Consider the following 21,857-nt stretch of genomic DNA (forward strand, 5'->3'; position numbering starts at 1 on the left):
TAAGACATGGTAAACTTATGCACATGTATATAAATTTAACATTATATTTTGTTCACTTAATTATTCTGTGCAACATGTGCAATTTTTGAGATGTCCTCATTCAGATGGCATATTACACTGTCATGCTTCATGATTGGCAATCATTGCTGAACAAAGGATATTGACAGACTTCTCATTTGTGTTGGCATCAATGTGGCAGTGTATCAGAGGTCAGTCTTTATTGGATGGTAATTTGTGTGGTGTGATTTGTATTCTCAAGGCAATGCGACATGATGGAACATGTTGCATCAGCTGGCCTTCCCATAAATGATATGCCAGTGAGTTTGCCCAAGGTTACTAATTAGCATGAGATATGATGTGCTGCTTTTGCACTTATGGCTCTGTCACTGTAGGCAAGGAGCAGAAAGATGGCTCATAATAACTTCAGTGAATTATGTGCCAGTCCAAAGCTTGTATCCTCGAGGACAATCATCGCTTTTCATTGTGTATGATAAAGCTCCCCTTGGTTTGGATGTGGGTAGTGAGGTAGCTTCAAATGGAGACTGGCAGATGTGGGTGGACATTCAGAGCAGGCAAAGAGGCAAAGGTTTGCAAATGAGGTACTGATGGTCATTTAAGTGCCTCATTCCTGGGCAAAATTAATGAAATTGAGGTTGTCACTGATAGTCTGGCACGTTTCTCCATGGCCCTGGCATTTTTTTTCATTGATTCACGGAATGTGGGCATTGTTGGCAATGCCAGCATTTGTTGCCTATCCCTAATTGCCCTTGAGAAGGTGGTAGTGAGCTGCCTTCTTGAACCGCTGCAGTCCATGTGGTGTAGGTACACCCACAGTGCTGTTAGGGAGGGAGTTCCAGGGTTTTTACCCTGCAACAGTGAAGGAACAGCGATATATTTCCAATTCAGGGTGGCGCGTGATTTGGAGGGAACTTGAAGGTGGTGGTGTTCCCATGCAACTGCTGCCCTCGTCCTTCTAAGTAGTAGAGGTCGCAGGTTTGGAAGGTGCTGTCAAAGGAACCTTGATGAATTGTTGCCGTGTTGTGCGGCATCACCACCGTGCTAAATGGGATAGACTTCAAAAAGATCTAGCAACTCAAGACTGGGCATCCATGAGGTGCTGTGGGCCATCAGCAGCAGCAGAATTGTACTCAAATGCAATCTGTAACCTCATGGCCCAGCATATCCCCCACTCTACCTTTATCATCAAGCCAGGGGATTAAGCCTGGTTCAATGAAGAGCACAGCAAGGCATACCAGGAGCAGCACCAGACATACCTGAAAATGAGGTGTCAACCTGATGAAGCTGCAACACAGGACTACTTGTGTGCCAAACAACATAAGCAGCAAGTGATAGACAGAGCTAAGCAATCCCACAACCAACAGATTAGATCTAAGCTTTGGAGTCCTGCCAAATCCCAGTCGTGAATGGTGGTGGACAATTAAACAACTCACTGGAGGAGGAGGCTCCACAAATATCCCAATCCTCAATGATGGGGGAGCCCAGCACATCAGTGCAAAAGATGAGGCTGAAGCATTTGTTACAATCTTCAGCCAGAAGTGCCAAGTGGATGATCCATCTCAGTCTCCTCCAGAGGTACTCAGCATCACAGATGCCAGTCTTCAGCCAATTCGATTTACTCCACGTGATATCAAGAAATGGCTGAAGCCACTGGATAGTGCAAAGGCTATGGGCCCTGACAATATTTTGGCAATAGTACTGAAGACATTAGCTTCAGGACTTGTTGCGCCCCTCGCCAAGCTGTTCCAGTACTGCTACAACACTGGCATCTACCCGGCTATGTAGAAAATTGCCCAGTTATGTCCTGTACACAAAAAGCAGGACAAATCCAACCCAGCCAATTACTGCCACATCAGTCTACTCTCGATCATCAGTAAAGTAACGGAAAAGGTCATCAACAGGGCTATCAAGCAGCACTTGCTTAGCAATAACCTGCTGACTGACACTCAGTTTGGGTTCCGCCAGAGCCACTCAGCTCCTGACTTCATTGCAACCTCGGTTCAAACATGGACAAAAGAGCTGAATTCCCGAGGTGAGGTGAGAATGACTGCCCTTGACATCAAGGCTGCATTTGACTGAGTGTGGTATAAAAGGAGCCCTAGCAAAACTGGAGTGAATGGGAATCAGGGGGAAAACTCTCTGCAGGTTGGAGTCATACCTAGCACAAAGGAGGATGGCTGTGGTTGTTGGAGGTCAGTCATCTCAACTGCAGGACATCACTGCAGGAGTTCCTCAGGGTAGTGTTCTCGGCCCAACCATCTTCAGCTGCTTCATCATTGACCATCCTTCCATCATAAGGTCAGAAGTGGGGATGTTTGCAGATGATTGCACAATATTAAGCACCATTCCCGACTCCTCAGATACTGAAGTAGCCCATGTCCAAATGCAGCAAGATCTGGACAATATCCAGGCTTGGGCTGACAAGTGACAAGTAACATTCGTGTCACACAAGTGTCAGGCAATGGCCATCTCCAACAAGAGAGAATCTAACCACCACCCTTTGACGTTCAATGGCATTACCATCACTGAATCCCCCACTATCCTGGGGGTTACCATTGACCAGAAACTGAACTGGACTGGCCATACAAATACTGTGGCTACAAGAACAGATCAGATGCTAGGAATCGTGCGATGAGTAACCCACCTCCTGACTCCCCAAAGCCTGTCCACCATCTACAAGGCACAAGTCAGGAGTGTAATGGGATGGTCATCACTTGCCTGGATGAGTGCAGCTCTCACAACACTCAAGAAGCTTGACACCGTCCAGGACAAAGCAGCCCGCTTGATTGGCACTACATCCACAAACATCCACTCCCTCCACCACTGACACTCAGTAGCAGCAGTGTATATCATCTAAAAGATGCACTACAGGGATTCACCAAGTCTCATTCGACAGCACCTTCCAAACCCATGACCACTACCATCTAGAAGGACAAGGGCAGCAGATAGATGGGAACACCACCACCTGTTAGTTCCCCTTCAAGTCACTCACCATCCTGACTTGGAAATATATCGCCATTCCTTCACTGCCAATGGGTCAAAATCCTGGAACTCCCTTCCTCACAGCACTGTGGGTACCTACACCACATGGACTGCAGCAGTTCATGAAGGCAGCTCACCACCACCTTCTCAAAGGCAACCAGGGATGGGCAATAAATGCTGGCCCAGCCAGCAAAGTCCACATCCGGTGAATGAATAATATTTTTAAAAAATCATTGGTGGAGGGAGTGAATGTTGAAGGTGGTGTATAGGGTGCCAATCGAGCAGGATGCTTTGTCCTGGATGGTGTCAAGCTTCTTGAGTGTTGTTGGGGCTGCACTCATTCAGGCAAGTGGGGGGTGTCCCATTATGCTCCTGACTTGTGTATTGTAGATGGTGAACATGCTTTGGGGAGTCAGGAGGTGAGTTACTCTCAGCAGAATTCCCAGCCTCTGAATGTTGATAGTGGGGAATTTAGTGAAAGTAATACCTTTGAATGTCAAGGGGAGATGGTTAGATCCTCTCTTGTTGTAGATGGTCATTGCTTGGCACTTATTGCTTGCCACTTATGAGCCCAAGCCTGAATAGTGTCCAGATCTTACTGCAGACGGACATGGACTGCTTCAGCATCTGAGGAGCTGTGAATTGTGTCGGAAATTGTACAATCATCAGCGAATATCCCCACTGCTGACCTTATGATGGAGGGAATGTTATTGATGAAGCAGCTAAAGATAGTTGGGCATGGGAGACTACCCTAAGGAACTCCTGCAGCGAAGTCCCAGGACTGAGATGATTGACCTCCAAACACCACAAGCATCTTTCTTTGTGCTCGGTTGACTCCAAGCAGTGGAGAGTTTTCCCCCCCAATTCCCATTGATTTCAATTTTGCTCGGGTTCCTTGATGTCACACTCGGTCAAATGCCTTGATGTCAAGGGCAGGTTCTCTCACCTCATGCCTTGAGGTCAGCTCTTTTGTCCATGTTTGGCTGTAATGAGGTCAGGAGCTGAGTACCCTGGCTTAACCCAAACTGAGCGTCAGTGAGCAGGTTATTGCTGAGCAAGTGCCGCTTGATAGCACTGTTGACAATATTTTCCATCATTTTGCTGATGATCGACAGTAGACTGATGGGGCTCTAGTTGGCCGGGTTGGTTTTGTCCTGCTTTTTTTGTGGACAGGACTTACTTGGGCAACTTTTCATAATGTTGGGTAGATGCCAGTGTTGCAGCTGTACTGGAAAGCTTGACTGGTGGCGCACCAAGTTCTGGAGTGAATAACTCACCTCCTGACTCCCAAAGCTTGTCCACAAGGATTGTGATAGAATATTCCCCACTTGCCTGGATGTGTGCAGCTCCAACAACACTCAAGAAGCTTGACACCATCCAGGACAAAGCAGCCCACTTGATTGCACAACATAATCTTACAATCTCCTTAACACTGGAAATAATGGAGAGTCCACAGAGCTCGCATCTTCCTCCAAGTCCCATAGACTGGCAACCATCTAAATGGACACACGTGAACATTAAATGAAGACTCATCTCAAATATACAACACCATAGTCTCCTGCACAATAAAGCAGATGTCTAACATTCCCCTGGAGCCTTCAATGAATGCCAACCATGAGGCGTATCAATATAGTTAGGTCGCTGACTTATCAAGCCCCTGAAAAGGAAAATGATGAACACATGAATAAAATGGAAACAAAATATTATGAACTATTTACATGTGCCAAAGTGAAATCTATTGAAACACATGTGCCACCATTGCTCTCATAAATTCTTCAAATTTCTCTTTCCACCACTACATCTAGGTGCAAATCTGACATCAGCAGCTGAGGTAGAGGCAGGCCGCTGAGTTTGAAGTCTTGTTGCCTGCGCTCTATCCAGGTTCTTGTATGAACCCCATGGTTGCTTAGCTCCTCCACGATCCCCATCCAGGCCATCTTGGATGCTGTTGCCATTGCTAGGAAAGAGCACTTCCCACGTTTCCTGATGGCCTGGAGGAGAATCTGCAGGTAGGCATTGTTAAACCAGTCTATGCCTTTGCTCTGACATGTTGTTGTCTTTAACGTAATGGGGAGGGGATCCGAGGGCAATGGATTTTATTGGGAGAAGGGAGTAATGGAGGGAGAACTTTGAAGAGGATTATGAATGGTTGGAAAAAAATTGGAGTAAACTGCAAAACGAACAGATGTGCAATCCGTGTCCTTGATGCAGAGTCTCCCTGCTTGTCCAGGCAGCTCTTCTATCATCTGCCTGGACCTGCTGAACAGTCACCTAATGGCAGGATCCTCCAGGTCTCTGTCACCCATTTGCATGTGTTTCATGTGCCCATTATCGGCCCTTTAAATTTTCACATAAACCACGTGGGTGCCAGCTCCCGACATGAAAGCGAGATTGGTGCCCTCTTCTTATTCTTCTGTTGGGATGATGACTAAATTCCACCCAATGAAAATGCATGGTATGTAAATACATGATTTTGCTCCCACTGAATTTATTCTCCCCACCCGCCACGTTTCTCATTCCTACAAGCCCCATTAAATACTGCCTCCTATGTATGAGTCCACTCACAGTAGAAACAGTCCAGATTTGGCGCAAAAGAACTAATCCATATTATAAAACCATTAGAATTTGCTCTGTGGTATAATTAAATACGAGTAGGCTTCAAAATCAAGATCCAGAGGAGAATCTTCTCATCCCCTACAGTTTCTAAGATGGTTAAAAAGGCATTTAAACAAATATTACAAATGTATCAATTGTTGGAGCTTTAACTGATGCATTCTTACTTCTTCATGAAGTTTCTTTATTAAGATAATTTCATCCTGCAAAGCATCGATTTTGCGTTGCAGATCTACACATAACAGAGTCGCTTCATCCACATCCTGTTGGAAGAGAATTGTATAAAAAGTAATTTAAAAAGGAGTTGAGTAAAATGTTAACAAATTTATTTGTAAAATCATTACAGAAATGCATAGAGGAACTCTAAACCTTATTACAGCTTCCTTCAGATTAGGTAAAGCAACTTCAGAGTGGTCTCATCTCAAATCCCTCAACATAACCTGGTGGTATCACTGGCCAATTCACATTCTCTATGGAGATTATTTGAACCAGGAAGATACAAAGTAGCATAAAAAAGAAAGAAAACTAAATTAAGTTTTAATAACTTGCAGTTTAAGCAAAACTTTTGCAACAGTCCAACCTCCCCCCACTGTCCCAAATACACCCATTTATATTTATTTAGGAAATATCTCTGTTCAGTTATAAGCATTTAATGAAACTTGACATTAATGGGTGTTGAGAAAAGCAGGAAGGCTGTGCTGCCAAACTACATAACTAAGATGTTCATTTGTGTGTGTATTTTAGAGCTGTCACGGACTCTTCAGCTACCCCCTCCAGCCTCATTCCCATCCTGTCACCCAGTCATGCTACATTTGTGGCAGTCAATTAAAATAGATGATCATGGATCAGCAGCCTGTTTTACATCTCCCTCAACTTTTATTTCCATTTACTTCAAGCTAAGGGTAGTGGGTGTTGTGGCAAAGGGAGATGATCAGATGGTTTCAATTCTAAGCTTTGATTTTATCTGAGGGTAAGTGTGAAGCAGAGGGTGAGTGGGGCCAACATCAGACTCACACAGCTCACTCACATGATGCCAGGACCATTTTAACTCATAGGGGGTCACGCTGGGTGGAAAGGACAAGAGAGGAAGATGGGGCAGTTGGAATGCTGCGTGTAAGGAGATAGCTCAATGAGCCCTGTGCAGAACACGGAGAGAGGCACAGAGGTAACCTTGGTCTTACCCATGGGAGGTTCAAGCCCGGATTGGAAGCAAGTGTGAGGAAGGCAGAGGAGTAATGATGGAATGGGTAGGTATTAGGGAGATAAAGCACCCAAGAGCATAGAAAAGAAAGGTGGCATGATTGGGTGACAGGATGAGGATGAGGCAGGAAAGAATAACTGGCAGGAGAGGTAGAAGTAATGTGCTCAGGTCCAGTACAGCCCGAAAATACACACATGAAAAAACAGAGGGAATTCGGGTTACATCAGCATGAGGGAGATGAGAGGAAACATGTACTGGCCATAAATGGAGGTTTTTCGCCCTTCCTCCAGTGACCTTTATCAAATGGATCAAAAAATCATTACACTTGGTGCATTGTATGTTAATGTTACAATAAAAATTACAGTGACTGGTTACCAGCCATCAGTCCTGATTCAACAACCTCTCTAAGCATTGAAGCATGAACCAAAAATATAGCAGTTGCTCCTTTTTGAGTGGAACTTGCTCTGAGGGTTCAGACAGTAAAGTCAAAGATCCTCATTCTCCCTCATTTCTTGCAGATTCACCAGGTAAAGACCTTACTTGGTATGTAGCTCCCCCTCTCAGTTGGTCTCTTTCTCAGTCAGTCTGTAGCGTGCTCTCTCTCTCTCGGTCAGTGAGCTCTCTCCTGGCCAGTGGGTAGCTCTCTATCTCAGTTAGGGTGTAGTTCTCTCTCAGACAGTGTGCAGCCTCCTCTCCCATAGTTGGTCTACTGCTCTCTCAGTCAGTGCGTTGCTCTCTCTTTCTTCTTCTTGCTAAGTGTGTAGCTCTCTTTTTTGGTCAGTGTGAAGCTCCCTCTCTCTTAGTTGGTCTAGAGCTCTTTCTCTCTCTCTCTGTCACTGTGCGGCACTTTCACTTGGTCAATGTATAGCTCTCTCTCTTAGTCAGTGTGTAGCTCCCTCCTGGTCGGTGATTGCAGAATTGTCCTGGGCTCAAGTCCTACTCCAAGACTTGAGCACAAAAATCAGGACTGATACTACAGTGTGTACTAAGGGAGCACTGTGGGGTTGGAAGTGCCATCTTTCAGATGAGACATTAAATCGAGGCCCCTTCAACCTCTTGGGTGGATGTAAACTAATATGGAACTATATTGCCATTCCTTCATTGCTGCTGTGTCAAAATCCTGGAATTCCCTTCCTAACAGCACTGTGGGTGTTCATACAACATATGGACTGCAGCGGTTCAAGAAGGCAGCTCACCACCACCTTCTCAAGGGCAATTAGGGATGGGCAATAAATGCCGGCCGAGCCAGAGATGCCCACATCCTATGAATGAATATTAAAAAAAAATCCCCTGGGCACTATTTCGAAGAAGAGCAAGGGAGTTATCACCAGTGTCCTGGCTAATATTTACCCCCCAATTAACACCACAAAAAACAGCTTTATCTGCTCATTATCACAATGCTGTTTGTGGGAGTTTGCTGAGCACAAATTCACTGCTGTGTTTCCTACATTACAACACTTTAAAAAGTGTTTCATTGGCTGTGAGGCACTTTGAGATGCCTAGTGGTCATGAAAAGCAAGTCTTTCTTTTCATTCGTTACTTCCTTTGCACAATACATTTTCAGCACTTTCTAATGTGTTTGTGTTAATTTTTTGTTTGTTCTGCTTTATTACAGACATTAACCATTGTTAAAATAGCAAACGTGTTAAACATATTAACTTACAAAGATCTGAAGAGGAAATTCAGCAAATTGGTAAAGTTAACAATTTACTTTTCGTAACTATACAATGCTTTCCAATTCCTAAATATTTTTACCTCTCTGAAATCTGACAAATTGTTTTCAGCTTCCTCCCGTTGTTGCATTTCATTCTTCAACCTGGAAAGAACAGTTAGGAAGATGAGTTGAAGATCACATGACATTGTCATGTCAAGTACTACCACACTGTCTGCAGCTTCCATCAATCCAGATGTCTGTAGCTAAAGGCTGGATTTCATTGGGCATTAAATGGTCCAGATTTTCCTATAGCTGGGCATCTCATGGCATGCCTGGTTGGATTTGTTTGTGCATATTCAGGTTCTAAACTTTTTTCCCCAAAAAGTTTCTGGAAACGTGCGCTAATAACAGAACAGCTAGGTCAATAGGACATCTGCGATCTTGGTGAATGGCAGGAAAAAAATCCTAACTAATGAGGTTAAAGGATTGAGAAATAAGCAGAGGAATGAAGGAGAAGGCGGGTGAATTAGAGTGACCGAATTAAATGCCAAATCTGGGACAGAGAGAAGAAAGGAGAAGGAATGAAAGATTGGACAGAGAGAGGGAAAAGAAACAGAAAGGATAGGTAAGAAAAGAAAGAATAAATGTAACATTCCCAAAGGAATGACAGTCTACACTGTTAATTGTTCATCATCTAGGCACAGGGCTTTGACTTGTAGTCATTAGCAATTATCACATTGTTAAAAGGGTGTTCACGCTGTTAATTACTAGACATTACTATCTGTGACAAGCTTAATGGTCCACTAGTGTGTAAATGGCAGCAACTTCATGAAAATTACAGGGAGGTTAAGGGTGAGGTGCCATTTTTTTGCAAAGCTAATAGTGGTTCAGCACAAATTGGGTGCTAATTTCTGGCAATTCATAATTCATGGTGTACCTCTTACTCTGGTCAATTTGCACATTAATAATGGCGTATGCCATGCACACAACATTATTTTCTCAGCAAATTTCAGTCCCTTATGTTCTTATTATGGAGAAATAAAGGGGACTTCAGACAGACAAGATCTTCAAGTCTACTTTTGACCAGGTTTGAGGATAATGAGGTTACTGAGTTTGAATTCACATACAAACGTATCTCTGCAGCTATCCCTTCGGAAATTTAGGATATAGGCCATCAGGTCCTGGGGATTTGTTGGATTTTAGTCTCAAGATTCTCCAGTACTTTCTCTCTGCTGATGTTAATTACTTTAATTTCTCACCTTTTTTTAAACACCAAGGCTACCCTCTATTTCTGGTATGCAACTTGCATCTTCTACTGTGAAGACAGACACAAAATATTTGCTGAATATCTCTGCCACTTTTCCCATAATAATTTCTGTTGTCTCTCTTTCTAAGGACCTTACATTTACTTCAGCTACTCTCATCCATTTTATATTCTTGTAACTGTGTTTATTCGTGGCTAGTATTCTCTTGGCCCAGAATTTCATGCTCCACGCCGGTTTTAGGTGGCGGGGGTGGGGAGGAGCATGAAATTGAAGGAATGGGATTCCCTCCAGGTTCCCGCCTTCCTGGCCACACAGAGATTTTACGTTGGGGCAAGCAAGGCCTCAGACGGGAAGCCTACCCTTGCCCCAATTATTGGCCACTTAAGAACCATTTCTCGTCCAGCCTCAAGTTTTAGGCTGGCGGGAGGATTTATCTGGCGTGGGGAAAACCCGTAAAATAACAGACCTAGATCTCGGGCAGGAGGGGGGAGTGCCTCCATCGGAGGCCCCCTTCTCACTGTGGGCAACCCTCCCATTAAGTTCCAGTGGCCACTGGACTTCCCTCACCCCACCCACCATGCCCCCCCCACTGGCATTTTCCCCGACATTCTGATCACCCCTTTGAGCCCTCAGGCCTTCCCTATCCTCCCTGACCTGGGACCCCTTAAAGTTATCTTGTCCTCCACTCCCAGGACTTAGGCTCAGGCATGTTGGTGCACTTCCTTTTCAGTCCACTGAACTTCTTGTTTTGCAGAGACTGGGGAGCTGCTATCCAATCAGATTGGCCGGCAGCTCTGTAAGGCAGGACTTACTCCTGAGTGAGGAGCGGAAGTCCTGCCTGCAGCCACTTAATGCACATTTGTGTGTGAAATGGCTGCGGGGCACTTGGATTAACAGGGATGTGTTCCCCACTGAATCTTCAGATGGCGGGAAGGGAGATCCCACCATCCAAAAGATTCAGGCCTTTGTATTCCAATTTTTCCCCCTTTTATCAACTTTTTGGTGGCAATTTGCTGCTTTCTAAAACACTACTGATCTTCAGACTTGCTATTTGTTTGCAACATTATAAGCCTCTTCTTTTAATCTCGTGTTATCCTTAACTTCCTGAGTAAGTCATGGGACATTCTGCAGTGACACAAAGAATGGAGGACTCAATGATTATCAGATTTTGAAATGATATAGATACAGGACACTAGCACCAATACAACGAAGGATTAAAAATAGGCAGAATGAGGAAAAATGCAATTTAGCAGATCTGGCTATTACTTCAGAAGACAGACACTGAACAACAATAATAAGCAAGGCCAGAATCTTCAGGTTGGTGTGCGGGGACGGGCCCCACTTGCTGAAGTGTAAAATTATGCGCGGTGACATCAGGCATGTGTCCCGATGTCACCGCGCGTCATTCCGATTTTCAGTTGGCGGGCGCGCACTGGAGTCGGCTGCGTGCCCGTCCAACTGTCAAAGGTCTATTAAGGTCATTTAAAAACTAATTAAAATACTTAATGGAGCTGCCCGTCCAACCTTAAGGTTGCCGGGCAGGTGAAGAGCCCAGGTGGTCTTCGCATTTATCATGAAACCTCATCCATGGGCGGGATGAGGTTTCATGAGGTGTTTATAAATTGAATAAAATTTTTTATTAAAGTTCATTGACATGTCCCAACTCAGGTGACACTGTCACATGAGGGGACATATCTTAAAAATTTTTCTTTTTCTTTATTAAAATTTTTGATAATCAAACTAATCTCCCTGAGGCAGACCTGTGCCTCAGGTGAGATTTCTGCGCTCTTTCGCGCACATGCATGAAAGAGCGCAGGCCCCGACTCAGCCTACTCCCCCCGCCCGCACAGGGAGCGCACAGTGCTTGCGGGTGCCTGTCACGCTGAGCGGGCCTTAATTGGCCCGCCCACGTAAAATGGCTGTGTGCAGCTGATTGTGGGCAGCGATCAACTGCGCGCCTGCCGGCGCCTGATCCTGCTGAGCACCCCACAACAGGGAGAAAATTCTCCCCCAAATGAATCCCAGGAAAATGTAAACAGATAGGTGCTTCAGGTGCAACTCAAGGTATCATTATGCAATGAACTGCCCAAAGTGGAGAGGCAGGATGACACATGCCAAAGAGAATTCTGAAGAAAAGGATGAAAATAATGATGCCTCCAACCAAATTATACTGACTGCAGGAGGTCCTGTGATGAATATGTTATCTGCGATCCTGTGATGAATATGTTATCTGCAGACTTCCTGTGCAGCACCGGATAGTGCTTGCAGAGTGCAAAGCTACATAGTGCAGAGGGAAAAAAAGCAAATTGTCTTAAAGTGACACAGACAATTTGTGCACCTGACATTCCATAGGTTAAAAACCCAGCTAAAGGATGTAGGTGTGGGGTTGATGAAGAGTATACAAGGCTAATAGAAGAGATTAGTGAGAAGTGTGAAATCTACAGGGTTTTGAAGGATGCACACAAAGTCCTTGCCATGGATCTAAAGATATGAGGGCAGAATTGCCCCAGATTTGCACAAAGTGCGGTAGTGAGCAGGAAATATGCTGTTTTACCTGCTGGTTGCAATAGTGGCTTTTCACGCCGTATCGTCCCATTCCTGGTGCATCCTGCCTCATTAATTATGCATTCATGGTCGGGCTTGGGTTTGCCCACCATGCCATGACTTCAGCGCTTCCTCACTCCGGGTGCCATATTTAAAGCGCACCAGAGCGAATGCCCACTTCATGTCTTCAGGAACTGCTCCAGGAAACAGATGGCCCCAAAAGCAAAGAAGACGGCCCCCCAAATTTCATGCTGCCTCTCTAGGGTGCTTGCTGGATGCAGTGGAAGGCCGTCATGATGTCCTCTAACCCTGCTTTGGCCGTAGGATGTCCACCAGAGTCGCCAGTGCAGCTTGAGAGGAGGTGGCAGCAGTGGTCAGCACCATCGGAGCATAGAGGAAGTCAGCCATCCAGTGCAGGAAGAGAAGGGATGGTCTCATCCATTTCACCAGGGCAAGTCAACCACTTCATCGCTCTCAACTCTCACACTCACAAACCCATCACACATCCACAGGGATCTCACACCTCAAGGGACAACACCACTAACTCTCACACACACCCACACATCTCCATCAGGCTCATAGCCTCTCAAGCTCACATCCTCATCCCGTCCATGTCTCTGCTCACCACACAAACATTCCAAGCAGTACCATGCGTCCTGCTCACACTCTCTTCATCTGTTTTCATGCAGGAGAACCTGCTCACAACAGCAGGGAGAAATCCCAGACCACATTAGGCCCCTCACTCATTTTGAGACGCGTGCCATTGTGCTGACGGTTGAGGATGTGGACCGTGCCTGTGGCGATGGTGAGGTCAACGGTGAACACTCATGCAAGGACCCTACGCCCCATCATCCCTCTCTCAACACAAATGCTTTCTCTCGCCTGCTTTTGACTCTGCTGCCATGTACCAATTATCTCTACTTTGGTTCACAGGGAGCTTTGCCAAGTGACTGATATCCTCAGCCAGCCAGTCCCTCACCTCCAGCCAGGAGGACACCTCCTCCATTGAAGAGATGAAAATAAGCAGCCTGGAAAACCTGTCACAGTGCTTAACCACATCCTCCACCAGCGCAGAGACACACACCTCGGTAGGATCTAGATCTAGAGTAGGCTCGGGTTCCCAATCTGGTGGTCTTTGCACAGACACGTGTCCATAGTAGAAGGAGGCAGATTCAGCTGAGCTCCCCGGTACTTGAAGGACTGCTGGGGTAGAGGCATGTGTGAGGTCCGAGTCAGATGTCAAGCCTCTGGGTTTGGCCTTCCAGCTCAATGTGGAGAGTGAGCAGAAAGAGGGGGAACATCACACAGACCTGTTGGAAGCCTTCAACAGACTGGCACGCGAGTCGGAAGAGTGCGTCCACCTCCTCTCTGATGAGCTGGTGGCCACATTTGCGCATCTAGAGATCTCCAAGGCAGCGGTGGTGGATGCCATGGAGACCCTGGTCCAGCAGAATGTGGAGATGCACACAGACCTCCACTCCATCGCAGTAGCCATGGGTGAGTTCCTGCAGTGGCAATACAAGAGGGAAGCAGGGCACCTCAATGTCCCTCCAGGTGTTCCTTCCGCTTAAGGAGGCACCTGAAGGGAGGAGGAGCAGCAGCTGGACAACCCTGGGACATCCACTCAGGGATCTCAGAGGCTGTCCCCTCCCTCCGAGCCCCCTTTGCCTGTGACTCCCTCAACCTCATCCTCTGTCACAGCAGAGGGAGCAGCTGGCCCCCAGGAGGACAGCCAAAGGAAGCCTTGCATCTCCAGAGGACCAATGCTGAAGTCATCCAAGGCAACAGGGCCAACCCTTGCACAAGCTGTCTCCACCCCTGTTGTGGATGTCAGGGCAGCACCTAGACAACGAAGGCCTAGAAAAGTTAAGATTTTCTGATCACAAGTGGCTGCGCAGGTGAACACATTTTGTCATTTTATAATCTGAAAATATATTCACTTTCACTCAATAATGTGTAATGGGTCTTTCAGCTTCATTTACAGGCTTCGCAAGTCCTCCCCCTACATCAGCAGCACCCCCCCCCCCCCCCACCCATCCCCAATAGCAGTTCAGCTGCATGCAGCCAGACCACGAATGATTCTGGAGGGAGAGGTGTGTGTGTGGCAGGGCTATTGGAGCCCTGTGCAAGAATTCTCCCATACACGTGGAGCCTTCCTCCATGACACTCATCTCAATGTCCTGAGCATTTTCAATGCTGCCTGCTGGGGTTCACTTTCAGTTCTCCATCTGAGCTGAGCTGCACCTCCGCCCACACACTGATCACACTCCCTTGCAGCATCTGTGCCCGTCCAACACAGGGTTCCACTCCCTTTCAATTTGAAAAACATGGTCATAGTCAAGTTCCTTGTAAGCTTCCCTGTCCTTTCCCCCCCTCCAGTCATCCATGTCCTTTCCCCCATCACTGTTGACCACCCTGGTATCACCTTCCACCTCCCCATCATCATTTATCCTTTTCTTTCCGGGATGTCCAGGTGAATGTGCACATTCTCTACCTTCCAGAAAATCTCACCCCATCCACATTGAGCTCCCTAACCTCCTCCTTCACACCCCCAGCATCCGTGTCTGCCTCCAAGTCCCCACCAACCATCCATACTGCCCCTTCTACTTCTACCGTTGCACCTTCACCCTCCCACCCTTCCAGTTCACTCTGCCCCCTCTTACACTCACTGTTCCCTCCTACCATGCCCACCCTCAGTTTGCTCTCCTGAAGGTAGTCATTGACTCCACAGAAGCCTCCCTTGCACGTTCACCTTGAAATCCCCCCCTCACCCCCTCCTCCACCCTTACTCCCTCCCCCTCCGATCTCCTCCCTTCCCCTGGACCCCTTCCTCCCCTTAGACTCCTTCCTCCTCTGCACTCCTTCCCCCTTCCGAACTCCTTCTTCCCCCTAGACTCCTTCCCTCGTCTGAACTCCTTCCGCCCCCAACGGACCCCTTCCTCCCTCTAGACTCCTACTTCTCCCTGACTCCTTCACCTCTCTGAACCCCTTCCCCCCACACCAAACTCCTTCCTTCCCCCGAAGTCCTTCCCCCTTCCAAAGTCTTCCCCCCCTCCGACCTCCTTCCCTTACACCTTTCTTTCCCCTTACACCTACCTCCCCACTTGCCGCATTCTTCCTCGTTACATCCTCCTCCCCTGTACTTTTTCCTGCCCCTCCCAGCCCCCGACACCTTCGTTATCACACAACCTCACGCCCCCATGACATCTTCGTTCTCCCCCCCCCAATCTCACCCACCCCTGACACATTTGTTCCCTCCCCTCCCAACTTCACACCCCGCTCTGGTACACCTTCCTCTCCCAGTCAAACCCAGACCTTCCTCTCCCAATCCGCCCATACACCTTCCTCTCCCACTCACAGCTGGACATTCCTCTCCCCACCCTTGTCAATCATCCGTAGCAGCCCATGGCCAAGACCGTGATGTTCTGAAGCAGACATAAGACAACAACAGAGACCCCCCACCTTCCGAGATCTGCTTCATGGTGGAGCCATGTCCATGAGAATCCACCCAGCATGCGATGCACCTGTTTCTCCAGGGTCCGATAGCTGTCGGGCTCCAGCATCTTCTGCTCCTCAGATCTCCACGATTTGAGCAACGCCCTAACGGTAAGTCCTGACTTCTGCATGTCACACTTGTCCAGACCTGTTCTGGGCCGGTGTGTTTTCCCGCTAGTGTAACAGTAAATCTGGCCTCGGGGTGATTCCGTTGGGCCTTACTTTGCATCCCATTAGCAGGATGAAAAGCCGTTTCATGCTGGCCTCCAGAAGGATTGAATTTCCGCCATGGCGGGCACCATCGGATGCTGCCGTTGCGCTTTCACGCCAGCGTGAAACCGATTTTTGGCCTTCTCACCATAGTGTCTCCATCGCCCATCATCACGCCTGACGTCAACAGGGCTGAAAAATTCTGTCCTTAATAAGGTCCAAAGAGTTATTTTAGACAGAATCATGGAGAAGTGGATAGGAACCAGACTTGGCAACCAGTGAAGTTTTTGTCTGATAATGGAGGGCAATTTGTCAATGATGAGTTCAGAAACATGTGAAAACCTGAACATCATGACTATATCATAGCTGTAGTTCCTTTCACAATGGACTTTGTGAAAGGAATGATGTGGTGATCGATAAAATTCTGCATAAAATTTTAGCTGATCAACCAGATTGCAAGACAATCTCCCTGGCATGGATGGTTCACGTAAAGAATTCACTCCAGACGGTTGGAGGTTATATCTATAATTACTCTATGGGTCAAGTCTCAAATTACCTCCTTGCTGTGTGATAGTCTTACTACTCTACAAGATACAAAGATTAGTTCAATTATGTTTGCATATTTGAGTGCCTTACATGCAGGAAGGAGGACTTCTATCAAGGCAGGGGTCTTGGCAGAAAATTCAGAGAGCACTGAGGTGTTGCATAAGACCATCTGAGACAGAGTTTAATTCAGCAGATTTAGTGTATTATATAAGAGAGGGTCATAGGGAATGGGAAAGTCATGATAAGATCAGAGGTCATGATGGTAAGGCTTATCAAACATGGCAATGAAACTGTTGAAGTTCATTCCTCACAACTAATAAGAAATAATTACATAATCTCCAATTCTGAGCAGCTGATAGAAGTAAACGAGGCAACTTGCACCTCAAATGCTCATGTGTTTTGTGATGAAGGGCGTCAGGAACAGAATATGATAGATGAAGGGCTGGATAATGATATAACGCAAGTGGTCATAACACACAGGACAGAGCTATCACATGCAATGGCCAATTGCCCAGATTGGGTATTCAGGTGACATATAATCTAGAGAGATCTATGCTGGGATTTTCCGGCCCCGTCGCAGGCGAGGTGGCGCCTCAGCCAGAAGTCCGCTGACCTACAGTGGTACCGGAAGATCCTGGTGGCGGGCGGGTGTGGAAAATCCCGCCCCTAGTGAATAGAGGGATGCAATAACTAAGGGATGTGCAGGAAAAGCGACTTGGAAGGATGGTGGCCAACAAGCAAGCTCCGAGAGTGATCTCATAGTAGTAATCAGCTCGATTAGTAGTGCTAGTAGAGTCCATAGCTTGAATAGATAAGACAATGCAATATAAAGTACAGATCAGCCTCATAATAGAACTAAAAGCAGAAGTCCTCATGATTGTGAAGTTTTGGTGACTGCTAATAAACTTGAGGATAAGTTCATGAGAGGGGGAAAACAAGGGGAACCAGTTAGTCCAGTAGAGTTTTTAATTTATTCTGAGGTACCAGTTAAGGGGCATCTAGCTTTGTCACATAGGTGGATTTGTAATGATAAAGTCCTTGCAGATGGGACTTAAGGTTAAAGCAAGGCTAGTTTTTAAGAGCGACTGGGTGATACAAGTGTTTGAGTGACTCTCCCATGGCTATAAAAATAATCTTAAAAATCTTTTTACCTCAATCAACGTCAAAGGTGCATTTCCTCAGGGCAATACTTTTCAAACAGAAGTATTTATGAAACCACCCAAAGAGGTAGCAGATACAGAAGGAAAACTATAGAAACTAAACCATGAAATGTGTTCATGGCCTGAATAATGCTTGCAGACTGTGACATATTTCGGTGAGATCTGTTTGCTGAAAATAGTTTGTATTCACCTAGAGCAGATCCCACAATGTTTTATTGGTATCACTGAATCACAGAATTATTACAGTGCAGAAGGAGGCCATTCAGTCCTTTGTGTCTCACCAGCTACTGAATGAGCAATTCCCTTAGAGCCATTCTCCTTCCTTCTAAGAACATAAGAACTAGGAGCAGGAGTAGGCAACTCAGCCCCTCGAGCCTGCTCCGCCATTCATTACGATTATGGCTGATCTCATTTTGGCCTCAACTCCAATTTCCCGCCCTCTCCCATAACCTTTCAATCCATTATTAATTAAAAATCTGTCTATCTCCTCCTTAAATTTATTCAGTGTCCCGGCATCCACTGCACTCTGAGGTAGTGAATTCCACAGATTCACGACCCTTTGAGAAAAGTAATTCCTCTTCATCTCGGATTTAAATCTACCACCCCTTAGCCTAAAACTATGGCCTCTCATTCTAGAATGCCCCAGAAGGGGAAACATCCGCTCCATGTCTACTTTGTCTAGCATCCTATATACCTCAATTAGATATCCTCTCATCCTTCTAAACTCTAGCGAGTATATGCCTAAACTGCTCAATCTTTCCTCATAAGACAAGCCCCACATCTCTGGAATCAATCTAGTGAACCTCCTCTGAACCGCCTCCAGTGCAACTACATCCATCCTCAAGTAAGGGGACCAAAACTGTGCACAGTACTCCAGGTGCGGTCTCAACAATGCCTTGTACGGTTGCAACAACACTTCCCTATTTTTATCCTCTATTCCTTTAGAAATAAAGGCCAAAATTCCATTTGCCTTCCTTATTACCTGCTGTACCTGCATACTAGCTTTCAGCGATTCATGCATGAGGACACCCAGATCCCTCTGCACTGAAGCATTCTGAAGTTTCTCTCCATTTAAATAATAAGTCGCCTTTTTGTTCTTCCAACCAAAATGGATAATCTCACACTTATCCATGTTAAACTCCATCTGCCAAATTTTGGCCCATACACCTAACCTGTCCATATCCATTTGTAAATTTCTTATTTCTTCATTGCAACTTACTTTCCTATCTATTCTCCCCGTAACCCTGCATGTTCTTCCTTTTCAGATAACAGTCCAATTGCCTTTTGAATGCTTTGATTAAACCTGTCTCAACCGCACTCTCAGGCAGTGCATTCCAAACCTTAACCACTTGCTGCGTGAAGAAAATTTTTCTGATATTGCTTTTGATTCTGTTGGCAGTTACTTTAAATCTGTGCCCTCTCATTCTCGATCCTTGCATGAGTGGGAATAGTTTCTCCCTAATTACTCTGTCTGTCATCATTTTGAATACCTCTATCAAATCTCCTCTCAGTCTTCTTTTCTCCAAGGAAAATGGTCCTAACTTCTCCAACCTGTCTTCAAAAGAGGTTCTTCATCCTTGGAACCATTCTTGCGAATCTTCTTCACATTCCCTCCAATGCCTTCACACCCTACCTAAAGTATGTTATGATCCCAGCTGATGTTACTGCTGTACAAACCCGAACCCGGCTTGACAGATGCTAACTTTTACTTGTTTGTTTAGATACGTGGAGAGTGGCTACTGAACAGAGTCACAGGAGTCAGCGGGGGAACTTTTAACAAAAGAATAAAACATTTATTAAACAAGAAAAGATTAACTATATTATAATACTCCTTCACCTATAACTATACCTTTACATATATATACTGATTTTTAAGGATAACACAATTTACAAAAACTATCTTAAACTCTAATGTTCACAGTAAGTACACAGTCCATGTAAACCAATAGACGACTTGTGGTCAGACACACCACACTCTGAAACCAAGTGACAGATGCCACCCCATATAGACGCTAGGGAACACTCCTCAAATGCACCCCCTCCCTGCAGACGCTTGTTACAACTGGTTTCACTGCACTGTCTTTCACATGAGGGTTTCCAATCTCCACTCTCCAAGACCGCGATTTGGAATCTTCTCCCAAACCAACGCTTTCTCTCATATGCCTTCCGCAAGGGTCCAACTCCAGGGTTTCGAATTCTTCTTCCGATGTTCCTCTCCCCTGGATTGCCACATGCATTCAAGCTTTCTTCCACGTACTCTCTCTCACTGACTCAGCCTTGTCAACATAATACTACTGCTTCACATACTCATAGTAAAGAGTTACAGACCTTCAGCTGTCACCTTGGATCTTCCTTGCTACTCCTTACTTTCACTTCCACAGAATAGGACCTTTTCCAGATTCCTCTCCTTTTGATTAGAAGGTCTTCTTGGGACCCTTCCTTTCTGTCTCACTCCTTGGCCTCGGGACATTTTGGTTCTTCAGTTTTTGGACGTACTTCTGCAGTTTCCTCTCCTGTCCAGCCTCTCTGGCAGCTGGCTTCAACTTTAGTTTGAGACTTGCTGTCTGTCCCTCTGCTGTTCAGCCTCTCTGGAATCCTGGCTTCAGCTGAACTTTAGTTTGGGGCTTGCTATCTGTCCCTCCTATGTTGCAACTGCTTTCAACTGAACTGAAACTACCCTTCTGTCTCTGTGGGTCCCTCTCTCTGGACCCCTGTTGCTAGGTAACAGCACAGTTTTTTTTCTAAAATTCTGGAAAAACTCAGCAGGTCTGACAGCATCTGTGAAAACAGAGTTAATGTTTCGAGTCCATATGACTCTTCTCCAGAGCTAAAGAGAAGTAGAAATGTGATGAAATTTATACAGTTTAAGGGGGGTGGAGCAGGTGAAGCTAAACAGAGGTCAGAGATAGGTGCGGGCTAAGGAGAAATTGACAAAGATGTCATGGACACAAGACAAATGGAGTGTTAATGGTAGTGATAGGGCTAAAGAAGGTGCTGATAGCGGCATAAAGGTAAGAAAGCAGAATGTGTGAATGGCAGAACAAGGGTCAACACTCTGAAAGAACAACACGGAACAAGTAACAGATGGCCCTTTTGTGGGTGGGGTGGAGGGAGAGGGTGGTGATTGGGGAAAAGGATAGAAAAAGGGATAAAAAAGGAATAAAAAGGGGATAAAACAATGAATAAAAATAAATAAAAATAAAATTAAAAAAGAATTAAAAAAGGGATGAAGATAGAGGAGAGAGTTCATGGTCTGAAGTCGTTGAACTCAATGTTAAGTCCGGAAGGCTGAAAAGTGCCTAATTGGAAGGTGAGGTGCTGTTCCTCCAGTTTGTGTTAGGTTTCACTGGAACATTGCAGCAGGCCAAGGACAGATGTGTGGGCACGAGAGCAGGATGGAGTGCTGAAATGGCAAGCGACAGGAAGGTCTGGGTCAAGCTTGTGGACAGACCAAAGCTGTTTTGCAAAGCAGTCACCGCGTCTGTGTTTGGTCTCCCCAATGTGGAGGAGACCGCATTGGGAGCAGCGAATGTGGTAGACCAAATTGAAGGAGGTGCAAGTGAAGCGCTGCTTCACCTGAAAAGAATGTTTAGTCTTTTTCTACTCTTGTTTGCTCCCTAAACCACTACCACCCCCACTGCCACCCCAGCCCCTTGAAAACACAGCTCTCCATTTCAAAGGTCATACAACTCATTAGAAATACAGGTATACAAACAGACCAAACAGACCTGCTGTCACCACTCAAAAATGAAACTATATCCCAGGTTTCAGCTTTTAACCCACAAATAGAAGAAAATATAAATTGAGCTTAAATTTAAAGGTATACCTTATTCCTAACAAACTTAAATATACAAATAACTTACTTAAACTATCTCTATTTCCTAACAAGTGTGACGCCCAGAATTGGATGCAATACTCCATCATAAAGGAAAACTTTCATGCATTTTCATGATGCATGTTCATGATTTCTTATGGACTGTGACAGGGTATTTGAAAATATGTTATTAATAAGATTAGATAGAATTTGAAATTCGGAGTCAGGCTTGTGGGGCTTTTAGATGTATTGGTTTTGACGTTAGGCAGAGCTTTAAACAACAACCCTATTTGGAGAGTGTCACTCCCATCCCAGGTCCTAACAGAAAGATGATGTTATATTTAAGAAATAGAGC

General features: G+C 45.7%; 1 protein-coding gene across 1 annotated transcript in view; it reads right to left on the minus strand.

The window, feature by feature from the left end:
- Positions 1-21,857, minus strand: part of LOC144678651 (type III intermediate filament-like) — a 46,736-nt gene that overhangs the window by 14,982 nt on the left and 9,897 nt on the right. Inside the window, exons 2-3 of the mRNA XM_078538403.1 lie at positions 8,570-8,630; positions 5,781-5,876 (exon numbers count right to left, since the gene is read on the minus strand). Coding sequence (XP_078394529.1) covers positions 5,781-5,876; positions 8,570-8,630 — 157 coding nt within the window. The remainder of the gene's footprint in view (positions 1-5,780; positions 5,877-8,569; positions 8,631-21,857) is intronic.

This window comes from Cetorhinus maximus, chromosome 3 (genome assembly GCF_964194155.1).
Source record: "Cetorhinus maximus chromosome 3, sCetMax3.hap1.1, whole genome shotgun sequence".
Lineage (NCBI taxonomy): Eukaryota > Metazoa > Chordata > Chondrichthyes > Lamniformes > Cetorhinidae > Cetorhinus > Cetorhinus maximus.